This window comes from Bemisia tabaci, chromosome 4, assembly GCF_918797505.1.
Source record: "Bemisia tabaci chromosome 4, PGI_BMITA_v3".
Taxonomy (NCBI): domain Eukaryota; kingdom Metazoa; phylum Arthropoda; class Insecta; order Hemiptera; family Aleyrodidae; genus Bemisia; species Bemisia tabaci.
The window spans coordinates 26,358,943-26,374,146 of record NC_092796.1 but is presented as its reverse complement, the minus strand read 5'-3'; the positions used below and the strand labels follow the sequence as shown (position 1 = coordinate 26,374,146).

General features: G+C 40.7%; 1 protein-coding gene across 2 annotated transcripts in view; it reads right to left on the bottom strand.

Annotated features, from left to right (window-relative positions):
- LOC109043352 (paired box protein Pax-1) overlaps nt 1-15,204 on the bottom strand; it is a 40,319-nt gene that overhangs the window by 9,954 nt on the left and 15,161 nt on the right. For both annotated transcript variants that reach the window (XM_019060542.2, XM_072299573.1), the window contains exon 2: nt 13,060-13,159. In XM_019060542.2, coding sequence (XP_018916087.1) covers nt 13,060-13,111 — 52 coding nt within the window. In that variant the 5' untranslated portion in view covers nt 13,112-13,159. The remainder of the gene's footprint in view (nt 1-13,059; nt 13,160-15,204) is intronic.

Here is a 15,204-nt window from a genome sequence, read left to right as displayed (position 1 = left end):
CAGAGCGTTGGGCGTTGGGGGTAGTTCATGAATTGTTTAACGATTTATGGGAGAGGAGGGAAGTCTTACGCCTGGGTTACGGGCAGCATCACTGGGTAGTAAGCGAGTCCAGAGCTACGTTATGTACCGCTAAAGTAATTTTTCGAAAATTCAAGATGGAAACTCGACGCCAGGAGGCGATTTTTCATCCGAAATTCATCAATTCCAAGGGAGGAGGGTGTGCGGGACAGAGCTTTCCGTAATTTTTTTAGAGGGGTGCTGTCTTGTTTTGGCACAGTTAAAAAAAAAAATACACAAGCTTAAGTTTATACGGGAACTGGGTCAAATGATTTCACAAGCCTTGTGTCAGCGTAAAAACTCGCACACATCCCCGAGTATATACTTGAACAGATTTGTGTTAAAATAGTCCATACTTTGATATTCATACACATCATTGTAAATGTTTTTTAAACAATTTTTTCCACAATTTTTACTCGTGTTCCAGAAAAAAAAAACCCAACCCTGTGAATAAACACACAAAAACACCGAAGTTTATTCCTAGTATTGTGTTTTTAGAAATAGTCATTGAGTTTGAATAAACTCGGAAGTTGTCGATTTATTCCTAAACTCAAGAGAAAAAAAATACAAAATTTGAGTATAAACGCTGATCATTTGTGTAAATTCAAGCGAGTTTTTTTTTCAGAAATATGCAAGGCTTGTGTAAATATTTGACCCAGTTCCCATATAAACTTAAACTTTAGTTTTTTTTTCACATCGTTGTGCAAATTCCACTGAGCACAATGGAAGAAGTTAGTGTCCCTCCAACAGTTATCAAAGAATTTCAAACATCACAAATTCGTATCATACTCATAAAAAAATCAAACAAGTTAGACTATAGAAACAAATCTTTGGATAGAAGATAGCACTACAATAGTAAAGGCGTTCTATATCTATCGAATGTTCAAGTGTTCAGGAAGCAATTAAATAAATATTCACCATAATCTTGAGATTTATTTATTCAACAGTGCATACATAGATGCCGCCAAATGACGGCTATGATGCATGTCAAAAAGCAGGCTGTGTTAAAAGATTAAGAAGAACAATCACCTATAAGAACTCTTTTGAATCTTATGCATTTCCTACTAAACAGAACGTTTTCAATTGATAGAAAATTGCTACTAAGTTACCTTCACGAGGTAGATCCTTAAAATCATTAGGAAGAGAATTATACATCTGTACACAGATAAAACGTGTCCGAAAAATTTCTAGGTTCCGTCCGGATGTACGCTTCTCCAAACTCGACAGTGTTGCCATGTGGCTACACTGTTAGAAATTTTAGAAGATTCCGGGGTGAGAATCACTCTTACTTCGCCTCTATTTTGCCCATGGAAAAATCGAGTGAAAATACGAACGAGTGACCGACGGCGCGGAGGGAACAACACTCCTGAACTCGGCGTGTAATGCACCCCGACCACAGGGTGCTAATCACCACACAAAGGAGTGATTTCAGGAGAGGTGAGGGGAGGCTCGAGGAAGGGGCAATATGCTGCTACAAGAATTCACGCGACGCTACCGCGCAGGGTTTCAAAATTTCACGAAATCACGCCGATAGCGCTATCTGTCAATTAATGACTGAACTACTTTCTACGACATACTCAGCGCACGCTGTCAAATAGACATGGAAGTTCTTGCCATGAACATTAGTTACGGGTTTCTACAAGTTTATCACAATTGAAATTCGGATTACCTTAGTAATGACAACATTAACCATTTACCTTAGATCCTGCGACGATTTGTAGCGTAAAATTCCGAGCGCTCCCGTGTGGATTTGGACCCGAGCCGCGTTGGTGATAGTCCAGTGCTCTGCCACTGAGCCTCGAGGGTCGGATGGTTGATAAGGCTGAAATCACGCCTCTTATTCTCATGGGTCGCGTTTGTGCAGTAGTGCGCGCAATGGCGCACTCTCTGCTCGGGGTGAAAATCACTCCAGGTAAAAGTGGGGAGTTAACAACTGATTCGCTGCAGCGACATTGTCTCGCTATCGCGGCAATTCACTTTCATGGAGAGTTCCGAACTCCTCGACGGAGTGATTTTCACTGCGCATCTCAGGTCACTCCGCATTTCACTCCGGGTTTCCCGAAAGATTTTTAACAGTGTATGCTAGTTGTTCATTCGTCTTTCCATTCGTAATCACTATAAATCACTAAGTATAAGGCAGCGGAGCCTTTTCGTAACGATGCTATCGTTCAAACACAATAAGTATATCACGCAATGGAATGCTTAATACGTTAAAAATATACAACGGAAGAACACTCGACCTGGGTTGCACAATTCACTTGGACATGGGTCTCGCGGATCGCGCACGCTCTAACTGAGGATCATGGGTATCTGCGTTGCGAGACGGGGACTTACTGCGCATGCGTGAACCAAAATATATACACAACCACTGTGTTTTTACACACGAACAATGAGCATTAACACACAGAGCTGTTAATTTGTGCACAAACTCGTGCACTTTCATATACAGGGTGATCCAAAAGTCCCTTCCACCACCTCTAACTTTTCACCTAATTGAGGTAAAGATTTGAAACTTGGGGGATATTCCTAGGTCAAAGGGAGCTACTTTTTGGCCCCCCTAAAATTTTCAGGGGGGCCCCCCTTGGGGGGGCAACGGCCCCCAACTTTTAATTTTCAAATGGGAAGACCCCCTTTGTGATAGCTCGTTCGAAAGAGCATAAAAAAAGAAAACTTTTCGCGCAAACCCGAAGTCAATATCTCAAACCGTTTCAAAATGGCGGCCGGTTAAAGTTCAAAATGGCCGAAAATTCACACCGGTTATTTGTCGATGGATTTGCGCGAAAATCGGTATGTAGGGGTATTTTGACACGAGAAAAACGAATTTGACGTTAGATTTTCAAAAAAACTGAAATTTCCAAAATGGCCGCCGGTTAAAGTTCAAAATGACAAAAAATTGATTTTTTTAGAAATCTAAGTTCAAATTTGTTTATCTTATGCCAAAATACTCACAAATTCCAAGTTTTAGGCAAATCCATCAGCAAAAAACCGAGGTGACAATTTTCGGCCATTTTAAACTTTAACCGGCGGCCATTTTGGAAATTTCGGTTTTTTTGAAAATCTAACGTCAAATTCGTTTTTCTCGTGTCAAAATACCCCTACATACCGATTTTCGCGCAAATCCATCGACAAATAACCGGTGTGAATTTTCGGCCATTTTGAACTTTAACCGGCCGCCATTTTGAAACGGTTTGAGATATTGACTTCGGGTTTGCGCGAAAAGTTTTCTTTTTTTATGCTCTTTCGAACGAGCTATCACAAAGGGGGTCTTCCCATTTGAAAATTAAAAGTTGGGGGCCGTTGCCCCCCCAAGGGGGGCCCCCCTGAAAATTTTAGGGGGGCCAAAAAGTAGCTCCCTTTGACCTAGGAATATCCCCCAAGTTTCAAATCTTTACCTCAATTAGGTAAAAAGTTAGATGGGGTGGAAGGGACTTTTGGATCACCCTGTATTTGTAGTGTGTTTCTTTACATCATTTCAGAACTTAATCATACTAGTAGAGTATTTTTTCTCCCAATTGGTTAATTTATTTTAACACACAGAGGTTCTGGTGCCCAACCGTTTTGAGTTTTTTTCTCGAGATTGCCTGTGTTTTATTTCTCTTTGCACCATGATGTTTTAGTCTACGAGTGTGCAAAACAACACCGACGTAAGAATATTTTCTTAGGACCGTAAAAACATTCTCTCTCGTTAATGAAAAGAAACACAGAGTCGTGATATTATTGTGCATCTTTTCTTAAGAGCTCAGAATATGTTGCAAGTGTTGTGTTTTTATTTTGAAAACACAAAGTTCTACGATTTCACTCAGTCAGAAGAGCCCTTGAGTAATTTTTGTATGCATTTTTTTGTTATTTGTGTTTATTCATCGAGATTGTGCACTTTTTCTCCACCTCGAGTATTTTTACTCCAAGATTTTCAGAAGAAGTACACTGAAATTTCTAAAAACAACTACACAATAATACACAAGTCCATTTTTTTTAACTGTGTGCGGGTACGCGGGGAAGGGGGAACAAGGAATTCAATTTTTGGCATTATACCCATTTTACGAATGATGCACTTCTCCAAAGGAAAATGATGCACTTCTGAGTGGAAAATGCACTTCTCCAAAGGAGAAGTGCATTTTTCCACTTTTGTATTTCAAAACTTTAGCCCGACACTTTGATGCTAATTTTACGAGCACGTCGTAGAGAAGGAGAAGGCGGTTATCATATCCAGACACTAACTTGGCCACTGTAAGACTTGGTCGCGTTAAGCAAAAAGGAATCAAGCCACATCAGCAATTGCCAAGTTTATTGAGCAATTCAATTTTTTTCATGAAAATGGTTGTGCGGATTTTTGTGCAAATTTCAGGATATTATCTGCACAGTACGAAGCAAATTCCTTAAAATTTTCAAAGGGATCCGTACAAACGTTCTCTTGTAAAAAACTAAATTGTCCAGTTATATTTGGCAATAGCTGATGTGGCTTGGTTTCTTTCTGCCTAACCGGTCCATTTCAAACTTCTCAGAGCCTCTCTGCCGTGCTAAGGAAGAACGCCGTATGAACCCTCAGGCGTTGCCAAATTTCCTTTGATAAATCACGAATTTTCGGGAAAATTTTCGAATATTTGTCTTCCGATTTTTCAGATAATTTTGTTCGCAATTTCACCTAAAGTTCCTGATAATTCCAAGGGAAAACATTCATAACTTTCCTGAAAAACGAACATTTTACCGGAGGAAATTTGGCAACTCTCGAATGTTCATACGGCGTTCTTCCTTAGCACAGCAGCTCTGGCCTCTTGCACTAGATCCCCCTCAAAGTCTTCCCCTCGTCAAAGTCGCTACGCTTCTTGCACGGAGAGCGCACGTCAAAGTCATAAGCACAATTTTGATTCATTCGCGGCGTCTGCGGAAGAGGTGGGGGCGGGGGGCCCCTGTCTAATTCCGTTTCCCACGCTCGACTTGACGCCGGGATGACGTCCGACGTCAGGACGCGAGCCGGGTTCGACGTGACGATGCGTCGAGCTAATTGAGATGAAAGAGCGGCCGAATAAATAAACGCACCGAGATTTCGAGGCAATTTGTTCGGCGATTTGGTGCCCCCCCCCCCCCCCCCCCCGCTCCCGCCCCGCGACGCCGCGACACACGACAAGAGACATGAGACATGGGACATCATCTCCACTTCAAACTCGAGCTCCGGATGAAACCTTGTCATGTATAACACAGATGACACGCAGTAAACTGAAACAATATTCCTCCTCTGCGCGGGCCTTCCCGATGTTGCAAAATTCCTCTCGTTTAATTCGAATATTTTTGGTGGATCTAAGGAGGGCCGTGGTGGCAACCCCCGCCCACCATTATCACCACCACCCTCTTCCTTACAAAGGAGAGAGAAGGGAGGGCGGGAAGTGGCGGATCTAGGGAGAAGGGGCATTGTAGCACACCCTCTCCTCCTCCCCCCCCCCCGTTCGGTCGAAAAAGGGAAAAAAGGAAAAAGGAGAAAAGGGGGAGAAGAGAGCGAGAGAAAAAGAAAAGGCTCCTATAAATTTACTGGAATGGTTTGAACTGATACCAAGGTGTGAAAAATGTATCACAAAGAGAGGAAACTACGTCGAAAAAAGCCGCTGAAAGGTTTGTGCTACGCTTAATAACTTTTACAATTTTGCTCGTGGTCCTTTTTCTTTTGTTTTTCATGCAATTCTCATGCACCTCGGAGGTGGCGGGAAATTCTTCGAGGTGGTCGCGGAAAAATGCAGTTTCTGAGCGATTGGTTAGTCAAAAAACAAAAACCAATATACCGTTAGAAAGCTGAAAGTATAAGCTTTTCAGCCATGTATTTATCATTTGTGTAGGTTTTATAGTTCTTGAGAAAAAAAAGTAGAGAAACTTACTTTCTGAACGACCCTCGTATATTTAGCAATTATTAGGGAATTTATAATTCCTGCCCCATCCGTAAACACACTCGTGTGCGTAGGGAAAATAATGGTAAATACGTTGTTTCTAAACCGAGCTAGAGATTATAATTCCCAGTTGCAAAATGTAGTCCAAATGATGTGTGATGCTGTATGTAGATATCGTGCATTTGCATCCCGCCTTCAATTTCAGCGTATAGGCAACATATCAACGGCCCGCGCGCGGAGCGCGATAGTTATCTATTCAGAAACTTACAAGTATACACCTCCATAAACTTTGAGTGGTAGATATTGTTAAATTACATTCAAAATTAGGCAATAAGGCAAGGCTTATGACACTGAGAAAAATTGGATTCATTATGAAAGGAAAACCCATTTCCGTTACTTTTTTTCGTTAATTTGAGGAAAACACTTGTTGCATTAAAGCAGCATCTACGCAACAAGTCGGTTCCTTGTTTTCCCCCGCCACAATGATAAAGTATCATGCACGGTAGAAAAAAACTTCATATACATGGGACCCGAAGTTCAGGTCGTATGGATCTCTGAAGTTTTCGGATCGTGCATCCAAAAACTTGAGGTCCAACCGCCAAAGTTCGGGCCACGCATCGGCACTTCGGTATACGTCGGTTGACTCCCTAAAAGCTCCAACCGAAGTACCGAGGCACTTCAGATGTACGATCCGAACTTTATTGGCAGCTGGAAATCGAGTTTTCGGATGCGGTCGGAAAAACTTCAAAAATCATTCTGACCTAAACTTCGAGTCCCATCGCTGAACTTTTTTTCCGCGCGGAAACTGGTTTTTTTGGTACGATGAATCCAATTTTACTCAAAATACCTTATTTTGACCCGAATTTCACCAAATTCAAAGCTGAATCCAAATTTTTCGTAAAACCGGTTCGATCGAACTCGACTCGGGATTCCTCCATAGATTCACCTCGAATCGATGGCGGTGTTTTATTGTTCTGATCTAGGTTGTAGAACGGCAACTGTGATCAGATTGGTGAGCTTTGCCGGCTACGTGCACGGCGAGGATACAGAGGGGGGAGGGGGGGCAGAGGCAGGGTCCCATAAAGTATTTGTCTGAGACAAGGCATGGCGTGTCTATTTGTCTTGGTGATCAAAGCTCCGGTCCTCGCTGCCAGCGTATGACACACCTCATTTAATTCCGCGGGATCCCGCTGCCCGCCACCCCTTGTCCCCCTTCGACCCCCTCTCGACCCCCCTTCGACCCCCTCTTCACCCCCCTTCGACCCCCTCTCCATCCCCCCTCGGACCCCCTCTTCACCCCCCGCCCATCGCCCGCGCGCGCTGACTCTCGGAGCTAATCGGAAAGGCAGTTTTTTTAAACGCCCCGCGAATCCCGATGACTGTGCCGAGATTTATGGCCGCCCCCCCCCCCCCCCGGCCCGCTCCCCGGTCTCCCGGGCCTCCTTTCATCAAAAATGAGTTATTAAACAAAACCGACGCCTATTAATTATCCGGCCGCGGCTTTTGAGCTCGGCTCTTTTGTTTTCGTGAAAATATTTTTGAGAACGCGCGTTCGCAACCACCAAGCAATGGTTCTTGTCCTCCCCGTCTCGGACCGGTGGCGAGTCGTGTTCGTCGAATTTGGCAACGTCGCGCGGATGTATTATTCGGGTCCCCCTTTATTTTTACTCCTACCTTGCGGGCTCCCGAGACATTTTGACTGATGCAAGTTTAAACTGCGCCCCGTGTTTCCGTCTTCATTATCGCCCTTGTAACTTTTATTGAAATAAGTTCGGGGTCTCCACTCCTCCGTTTTGTGCTTCTCACTCTACTTAAAGTCTCTTTACTTCTCCGTGAATCCGCCGCATTCAAGTCTATTCCAGCATTCTTTATATTTCCTATGCTCCAGTAAGTTCATCATCCTGCTTATCGACCCCCCCCCCCCCCCTCACCAGATTAACTCCCTGAAAATATGGATTTTTATGGAAAATAGGTATGTTAGTGTCGAATACGTGTCATATCGGAGAACCGTTATTCTTTGAGGTGATTTGATGGACGCCATATTTTGTGTCAGAACGACATGCGCGATATATTGCACCAATTGGTTCCATTTTTTCAGCTACTCATTTTTCTCGAAGTTTGAGATCGCAATTATGTTGTCAGGAGACTGAAGAATTCACGTACCAATATTTTTACAAACAAATTTTACAAAAAACATTCAAGTGCAGTTTCGATTTCAGTATCGAATGCTATATTTTTCCTCTGAAAAATCCACGCCTTTATTACGTTGAATTTGTTTGTCAAAATTGCATGGTAAGTGAATTTTTTAGTATCCTGACAACAGAATTGCGATCTCAAAATTCGAGAAAAATGACGAGTGGCTGAAAAAATGGATCCAATCAATGCGATAAATCGCAAGTCGCTGGGACACAAAATATAGTGTTCATCGAATCAACCTGACATATGTTTCAGCAATTTGAATTTTCAACTGAAAGAGAGGATTATAAAATCATTTTTTAAAATCTTGAAAAATCAGTTCGGAATTTGCAAAAAAAGCTCTAAAATTATTTACCAGAGATCTCCATTTAATCCACAGTTACTTGCGCGGTCCCCTTTATTCAATTTGTGCCCTTTTTTTAGTTATTCTTTGTGATTCTGAAACTTTTCAAACCAATCAAACGATGACAACAAACATTAATCACCAGAATAAAGAAATCGTTTCTTAATTAGCCTGCACTGGAAAAAAAACACATTGGATGTAGAGTCCAGACTCTTGAAAACATTGACAAGAAAAAGGACTCTTGATTCAATCAGATTTAAGCTTAAATCAAAAGGAAATACGCTCAAATTAAGGAGCTTGGTTCTTGATTTAAGCTTAAATCTGATTGAATCAAGAGTTTTTTCATCATTTTTTCTTGTCGATGTTTTTAACAGTCTGGACTCTAGATCCAATGTGTTTTTCTTCCAGTGTGGGAGAATTTCCCAATGAAGGCGCTTGAAATGTACCTAGATTCAGGAATATCCTTTCTCTCCCGTTGAACTATCTCATAACCAATAGTCTGGATTCAGAAGCATCTCCCAATTCCGTAATCCTCGTAAGATACTACCTACGAAAAATCATCTTCCATCAATTCTAGAAGACCCTGAAAGCATGACAGCGTTGTATCTTTGTACGATTTTAATGAAGCGCGTCGTTGCTTCATTCTCAGAATAGACAACGTCGAATTAAAATAAGCATTTTATTTGTGTTTTGGCTCGTTAGAAAGAAAGTTAGAGCGATGATCAGATACTGAATCTCTATAAATAGACATTCTGTCTTATGTAAACTTGGGTTTTCCTTTTCTTCCCGACAGCTAGTTTGAACCGATCATCAAGTTTATGGTTACTTTTGATTACTTTGAGGTCATTCGTTCTTCGTCCAAAAGAACCCCGGGTAGAATTTTTCGACGAAAAAATTTAGATATTTTGAAATAAAGTTGCGATTTTGTTACGATTTTTTTGCGATCAGATCGCTAAGATCATCAACATCTGAGCAATTATCCTCAATCTTGTCTGAATATTATCTCTGTAAAATCAAAACTTTCTCTAAATTTGTCATGATTTTTTGTCCAATATACTGCTATCGTCGTTAGTGCAATTTCATTGCAAAATGCGATGAAATTTCAATTTATTTCAATTTTTTGTCCGATAATATTATACAATAAATCTACATCGATTAAATGGCGATACACACTCTTCGGTCAAATCGCAACTTATCGCGGTCACTGCTACTGGGGACTTGGTTGATCGACAAAAATTTTTGGTCAAAGCGATCGAAACCGTGAGTTACTTTGAGACATCTTGGGATGAAGAAAATGCTCCGCTAAACTAATGTACTCTTTTTTTCCTCGATGTCACTCAGAGGCTTTGCCACCTAACTTCACTCCTCGATTTTTAACAGTGCACAACCCAAAAAACAATAACCAATAGTAACCCTACGTCTAGGTGACTTTGAGTTCCACTTCCCATAAAACACAAAATTTCTTTTACTTTTTCTTACCATGCACTCATGAAAAAGGATCTTTTTTTTTAGAAAAAAAATATGCAATGGCCTCATTTCAGCCTTGAACACGCACATCTGACCTAAGTTCCATTTCGCTCTACTAAATCCACTAATGCAATCCAAAAGTTGCTACCTCTGCGTTGGCGTGTCATTAGAAAGCAAGCCAGTTATGCGTATAAACAAAGAGCAGTTCATCAATTGTCATCTCCGAGAGGCAGCGGGTCTGTGGAATGTGAAATGTTCCGATTTTCTCGGGGGCAAAGTCGAGGGCGAGTGGCATCTCAAGGAGCAAAATTAAGAGTCAGCTGTCGGACATCCCCGAGTGCGAACCTCTTTCTCCGCAAGGGATGGTGTCAGTGTCGGTGGCTTCAACCTGGCAGAGACGACATGTCCTCGAAGGGACAGGGACACGTGGTAAAGGTGAGGCGACTTCCGACCTCGAATACTACCCCGCTAAGGAAGAAGGCCGTATGAACCTTTAGAGGGTGCCAAATTTCCTTTGACAAAGTATGGATTTTCAGCGAAACCTTTGAATATTTTCTTTCGAAATTTTTAGAGAATTTTATTCGCGATCAGATCTACATTAACTGTTCATTTCAGGTGAAAATATTCATAATTCTCCTCAAAAATAAACGTTTTACAGGAGGTAGCTTGGCAACTCTCGTATGTTCAAACGACGTTTGTCCGTAGAACGGCAGAATATCCCGGAATATGTTGGGTATGTCGCACAATTAACGCGTGGCGCGCCCTCGCTCTCGGTGTGTAATTAGTGACAACAGGGGTCACGAATGTAAGATAAATGAAGAATCCCTGATTGCGTCCTCGAGGTATTTTTCTCCGCGGAGAAGATCAGGCGTTCGGGGGCCTAAGAATAGAAGTCATCGTTAATTTGGTGATACCTTCAGCAAACGCTTCTTTGAAATATGTATATTAACTCGGAATATCTGTGTAAAAATAAACAGCTCAAGTAATTTATTTGGTCAGGAATTTGAATTCGTCAAAATAATTTTAAGCAAAAGTATTATTTTTTTAATATCTAGCAAATTTTTCTTATCGCCCACTCTATGGGTGAATTTCCCCAAAGTTTCCCCCAAATAGTCGAAATTTTTATGTCGAACTCAGACTCAAAATCAAAGCTGGGTCACTCATGGAATATATGAACAACAAAAGGGCATTATACACCGATAGCCCGTTGGTGAAGAACACACATTTTTATTCACTCTCAGCAGTGCATAACTAACGTTTAAGGACCACCCGTTGCAAATTTTTCTTATAGCCCACCCTATAGATGAAAGTTTCCCAAATAGTCGAAATTTTTATGTCGAACTCAAAATCAAAATCAAAGTTCGCTGGATCATTCACTTAATAGACAAGAAAAAGGGGCAATATACACCGATGAACCGTTTGTATAGAACACCAATTTTTATTTATTCTCAGTGCATCACTAACGTAAGGATCACCCATTGAAAATTTTTCTTGTCACCCCCCTTATGGACGAATTTCCCCAAAGTTTCCCCAGGGAATCGAAATTTTTAAGTCGGTCTTTGAAGATAAACAGTCAGTCAGCTGCAATATCAAAACACTCAGCTTATTTTCTTATTCTACGATACCTAATCAGGAGAGTACCGCGTAAAGCTTAACGCCTCAAGCGCGCGACGGAGAATTGGACCGCGAAGCAGTCAAGGGGCGTAGCTCAATAGTTTCCTCATCAAGTGTAACTTCTACTTCGATAATTACGATCAAAACTATGCACCGAATTATCAGACCGAAAGTTAAACCGAATCAGTCAACATTTTTCCCGATCTGCGTTACCCGCGCTTTATTTAAAAGCGCGTTAATAGGCTGGCATAGCGTCTCGCTGAAGTCCATTGGAAGCTGCGACTAGATTAATGAAGGCAAATTGTTAAAGTCAAGTGCGCTATCAACCGAAAACGAAGTGCATTTTTCGGCCGGTTAATAATAGTAACTGCACTGCAGTAGTGAATGCGGACTTGAAATTAACATTTTATTGAACTGGGTGGGTACGGTTAAGTTTTGAACTTCAATTTAGCACTCTAATCACAGTTTTCTGCACCCTCATGGCCAATTTAGACGTCATTCAAGCGGGGTGTAAACTTGAAATTGCGCTTTGTCATTTGACCGCAGCGTGAAGCTTGTTAGTTGCACCTTTCCTCCCCGAGAACACGGATTTCAGTAATGACTCCTCGCTCCATTTTGGCAACTTTACGAGCAGTATATTCTTTCATCACCCTACACCGATAAAAATTGGGTGAGAAATTGCTACTATAGTGGTCAGCATTATGCTAAATGAAGAGTTATTTACAACTGATTCGTTTGGAATGCTATTACGATCGTGCACTTTTAAGATCAATATGTTGTTAACTTGTTAACCGAATAAGCGCACATGATTTTGATCACAATGGACCACTAGACAAGGTACGAGTTTAAGCATTCTAATACATGTTTCTTACCCAGAATTTTACGTAGAACACGATTCGCGCAACGAAAATTACTGAAACCAACTCCTAATGGAGATATTAACATTTTTAATTCACATTGGTTACGAGGAATTTGAACTGCCTGCTCACAAGAAACTCAAAGCTCTGCGTGAGTCAAAACGCGCACTACAACGGTTTCGGCAATCTTCTCAATCGAGCAATATTCATTTCTCACCATGTGTTTTTCAAACTATAAGTAATTTGCTATAGCTGAGCCAAAGTGTCAAGATTGAGGTTGCCAGATTTTTATATCGCAGAGACAGTCATGATAACGTTTAGCGCGCGATGTGAATCACGCAGAGCATTGAGTTTTCATGAGCGGGTGGTTTCAATTCACGCACCAAGAATCATTAAATATCTTTGGATGGAGTCAATTTCGGTAATTTTCGTTGTGCGCATCGTGTTTTACGTGAAATTTTGGTGGAGAAACATGTATCAGAATGCTAAAATTCGTACCTTGTCTAGTGGTCCATTATATAATAAAAAAAAAAAAAAAAAAAAAAAAAAAAAAAAAAAAAAAATTGATAAAAAGTAGGATTTTTTGAAGGGGAACAGGAAGAGTATAATACCTTCAAAAGGAATATAGAGAAAACATAAAAGCCGTACGAACCTGTAACTGGAAGCAATACTAATTCTCCTTTTTCCTGGGGGGTCAAATCCATTTTTTGAGTAACATTTACGATTTATTTCATAAATCTCCAAGCACAAATCTGGAACATAAAACGTGAACATTGTGTTTGAAACTTTTGGCAGGACCAAATTAAAAGAAAAACATGTTATTACATATTTATTGCTAAAAATTATTATAGAGTGTTTAATAACAAAATTATTTTTGGTTTTTATGATGTCCTTGGCGTACCGATGAAGTTAATAAGTTGAGAAGTTAGGAAGTGAGTTAATATAATAATTGGCCAAGTTCGCAATCATGTTCCCCCTGTCGAGATTTCGAGACAAACAGCTGCAGTATTTTATGCATGGCATTGGCGTACATTGCGTCTTGGGCGCATTTTCAGTGTGTTTCCCGTTCTTTGCTCTATTTACTTCTAACGCTTCCGTGACAAAAGTTAGAATTCCATGTAAGAATGGCGTGTAGCGCTGAGCAGAACCCTGTGCCTCACTTTTCATGGATTTTTCTACGGAAAATATCTAAAAAATAAAACTTCCAAAATTTTTGAAATTGTTAATTGACCCTGGGTTTTAGCCCCTTCATCTCCTCCCGTAACGAATCGTAACGCGTAGCGACGGTGAAACTACCAAACCACGTATCTCGGTTTGCGACGTCGCAGACTTCCTGTCATACTTTATTTTTTAAATGAAAAACTACTTAACGTCCAATCTTGAAAATTTCTGTGATTTTTCCTCTTCGTGCGGAGAAAATTCTGTGAAAATTTCAAGGAATGATATTGATTTGGTCTACTTCAAAAAAATAAAATGCGAGCGTAGATTTTTAAACACCGCAAACGAGATACGTGGTTTGGTAGTTTCACCGTCGATAGTCAGATTCCACGAAGTGCCTTCGTAATACTTGTGTAAAAGCTGCCCCCGGAAAAAAATAAAAAAATAATAATTATTGGTCTGAATGGCAACATAGGACGAATTTTAAAGAGGTCTTTAAAATCGAAACGTTCACAAAACGTCAAAGCAGGAACACACCCAGCCCAATTCGTTTAGCATGTCGTATAAATTTGTAATTGATACCTAGAATTTACGGCCAAGAACTTAGATCTGTATTTAAAACTGTCACATCGAAGAATAATGAAAACAACGGTTCGTAAAAATTTTATGCCGCTCAAAATGAAGAACGAGTGGTCACGCTCGAGTAGAAGTCAAAGCATCAGTCGTAAAAGTAATGAAATTAAAATTGTGAGGGAACCATCAAGTGCCTCGTCTCAAACGGAGAGACAATAAAGACCCACTTGTAAGTGGTTGAGGCGAGGTTATTCGGTCGTTCAGGCCCTGGGGATGAGACTCCAGATGTTTCAAGGCAGTATCAGAGTGAGTCCCTCATTCCGCGTCTTGTTCTACCAAAATCAAACATAACCACCTGATTGTGGGATTCGAGTCATTCAGTGTCTGATTAGTAATGATTCTCAGCAAGATCAGTCGGAAGTATACTTTACAATAACTTTGACAAGTTCGCCTTCAAAAATTTGATAGGCAATACAAGCGTCTTAGTAAAAATTGTCAATTTTGTAGTAAATTTGAGGTAAACAAATCGTCGCTTGGCTGACATAAGGGCGTAACTACACATTGAGGTGAGCCCGGAAAAACATTGAGATGAGCCCGGAAAAACATTGACTTGTATGAAGGGCAGGGTTCATTTCAGAGTGGAGTTGTGCTCCAATGTCAGGTAGGCAACGAAAATACTACTGCCGGCTACCATATAAACGAACTCGCTTCATTCCGAATATTCATCTCTTGATCGTTTTTACCCAAAATTAGAATAACGTTCGACATCAAAATAAATGATTATCAAATAAAGATCACATTTTCCTAAAGTCCACGGGGAAAAAAGGTTACGGGCTATCCCCTAAAATTGGATGAGTACTACACAAATTTGTTGGATGATATGGACATTTCCAATTAATTGTGGTAGTAGCGCAACTCAAGTTGAGATAATATCGCAGCATTTGGGTCAGTAAACAACTAATTAATTGGGATATTCAACCCCGCAATTAATTGAAAATGTCCATCACATCCATCAACCCCGTGCTCTTTTTTCCAATAGTGTCGTGATCGTTTTCCATAAAATTTT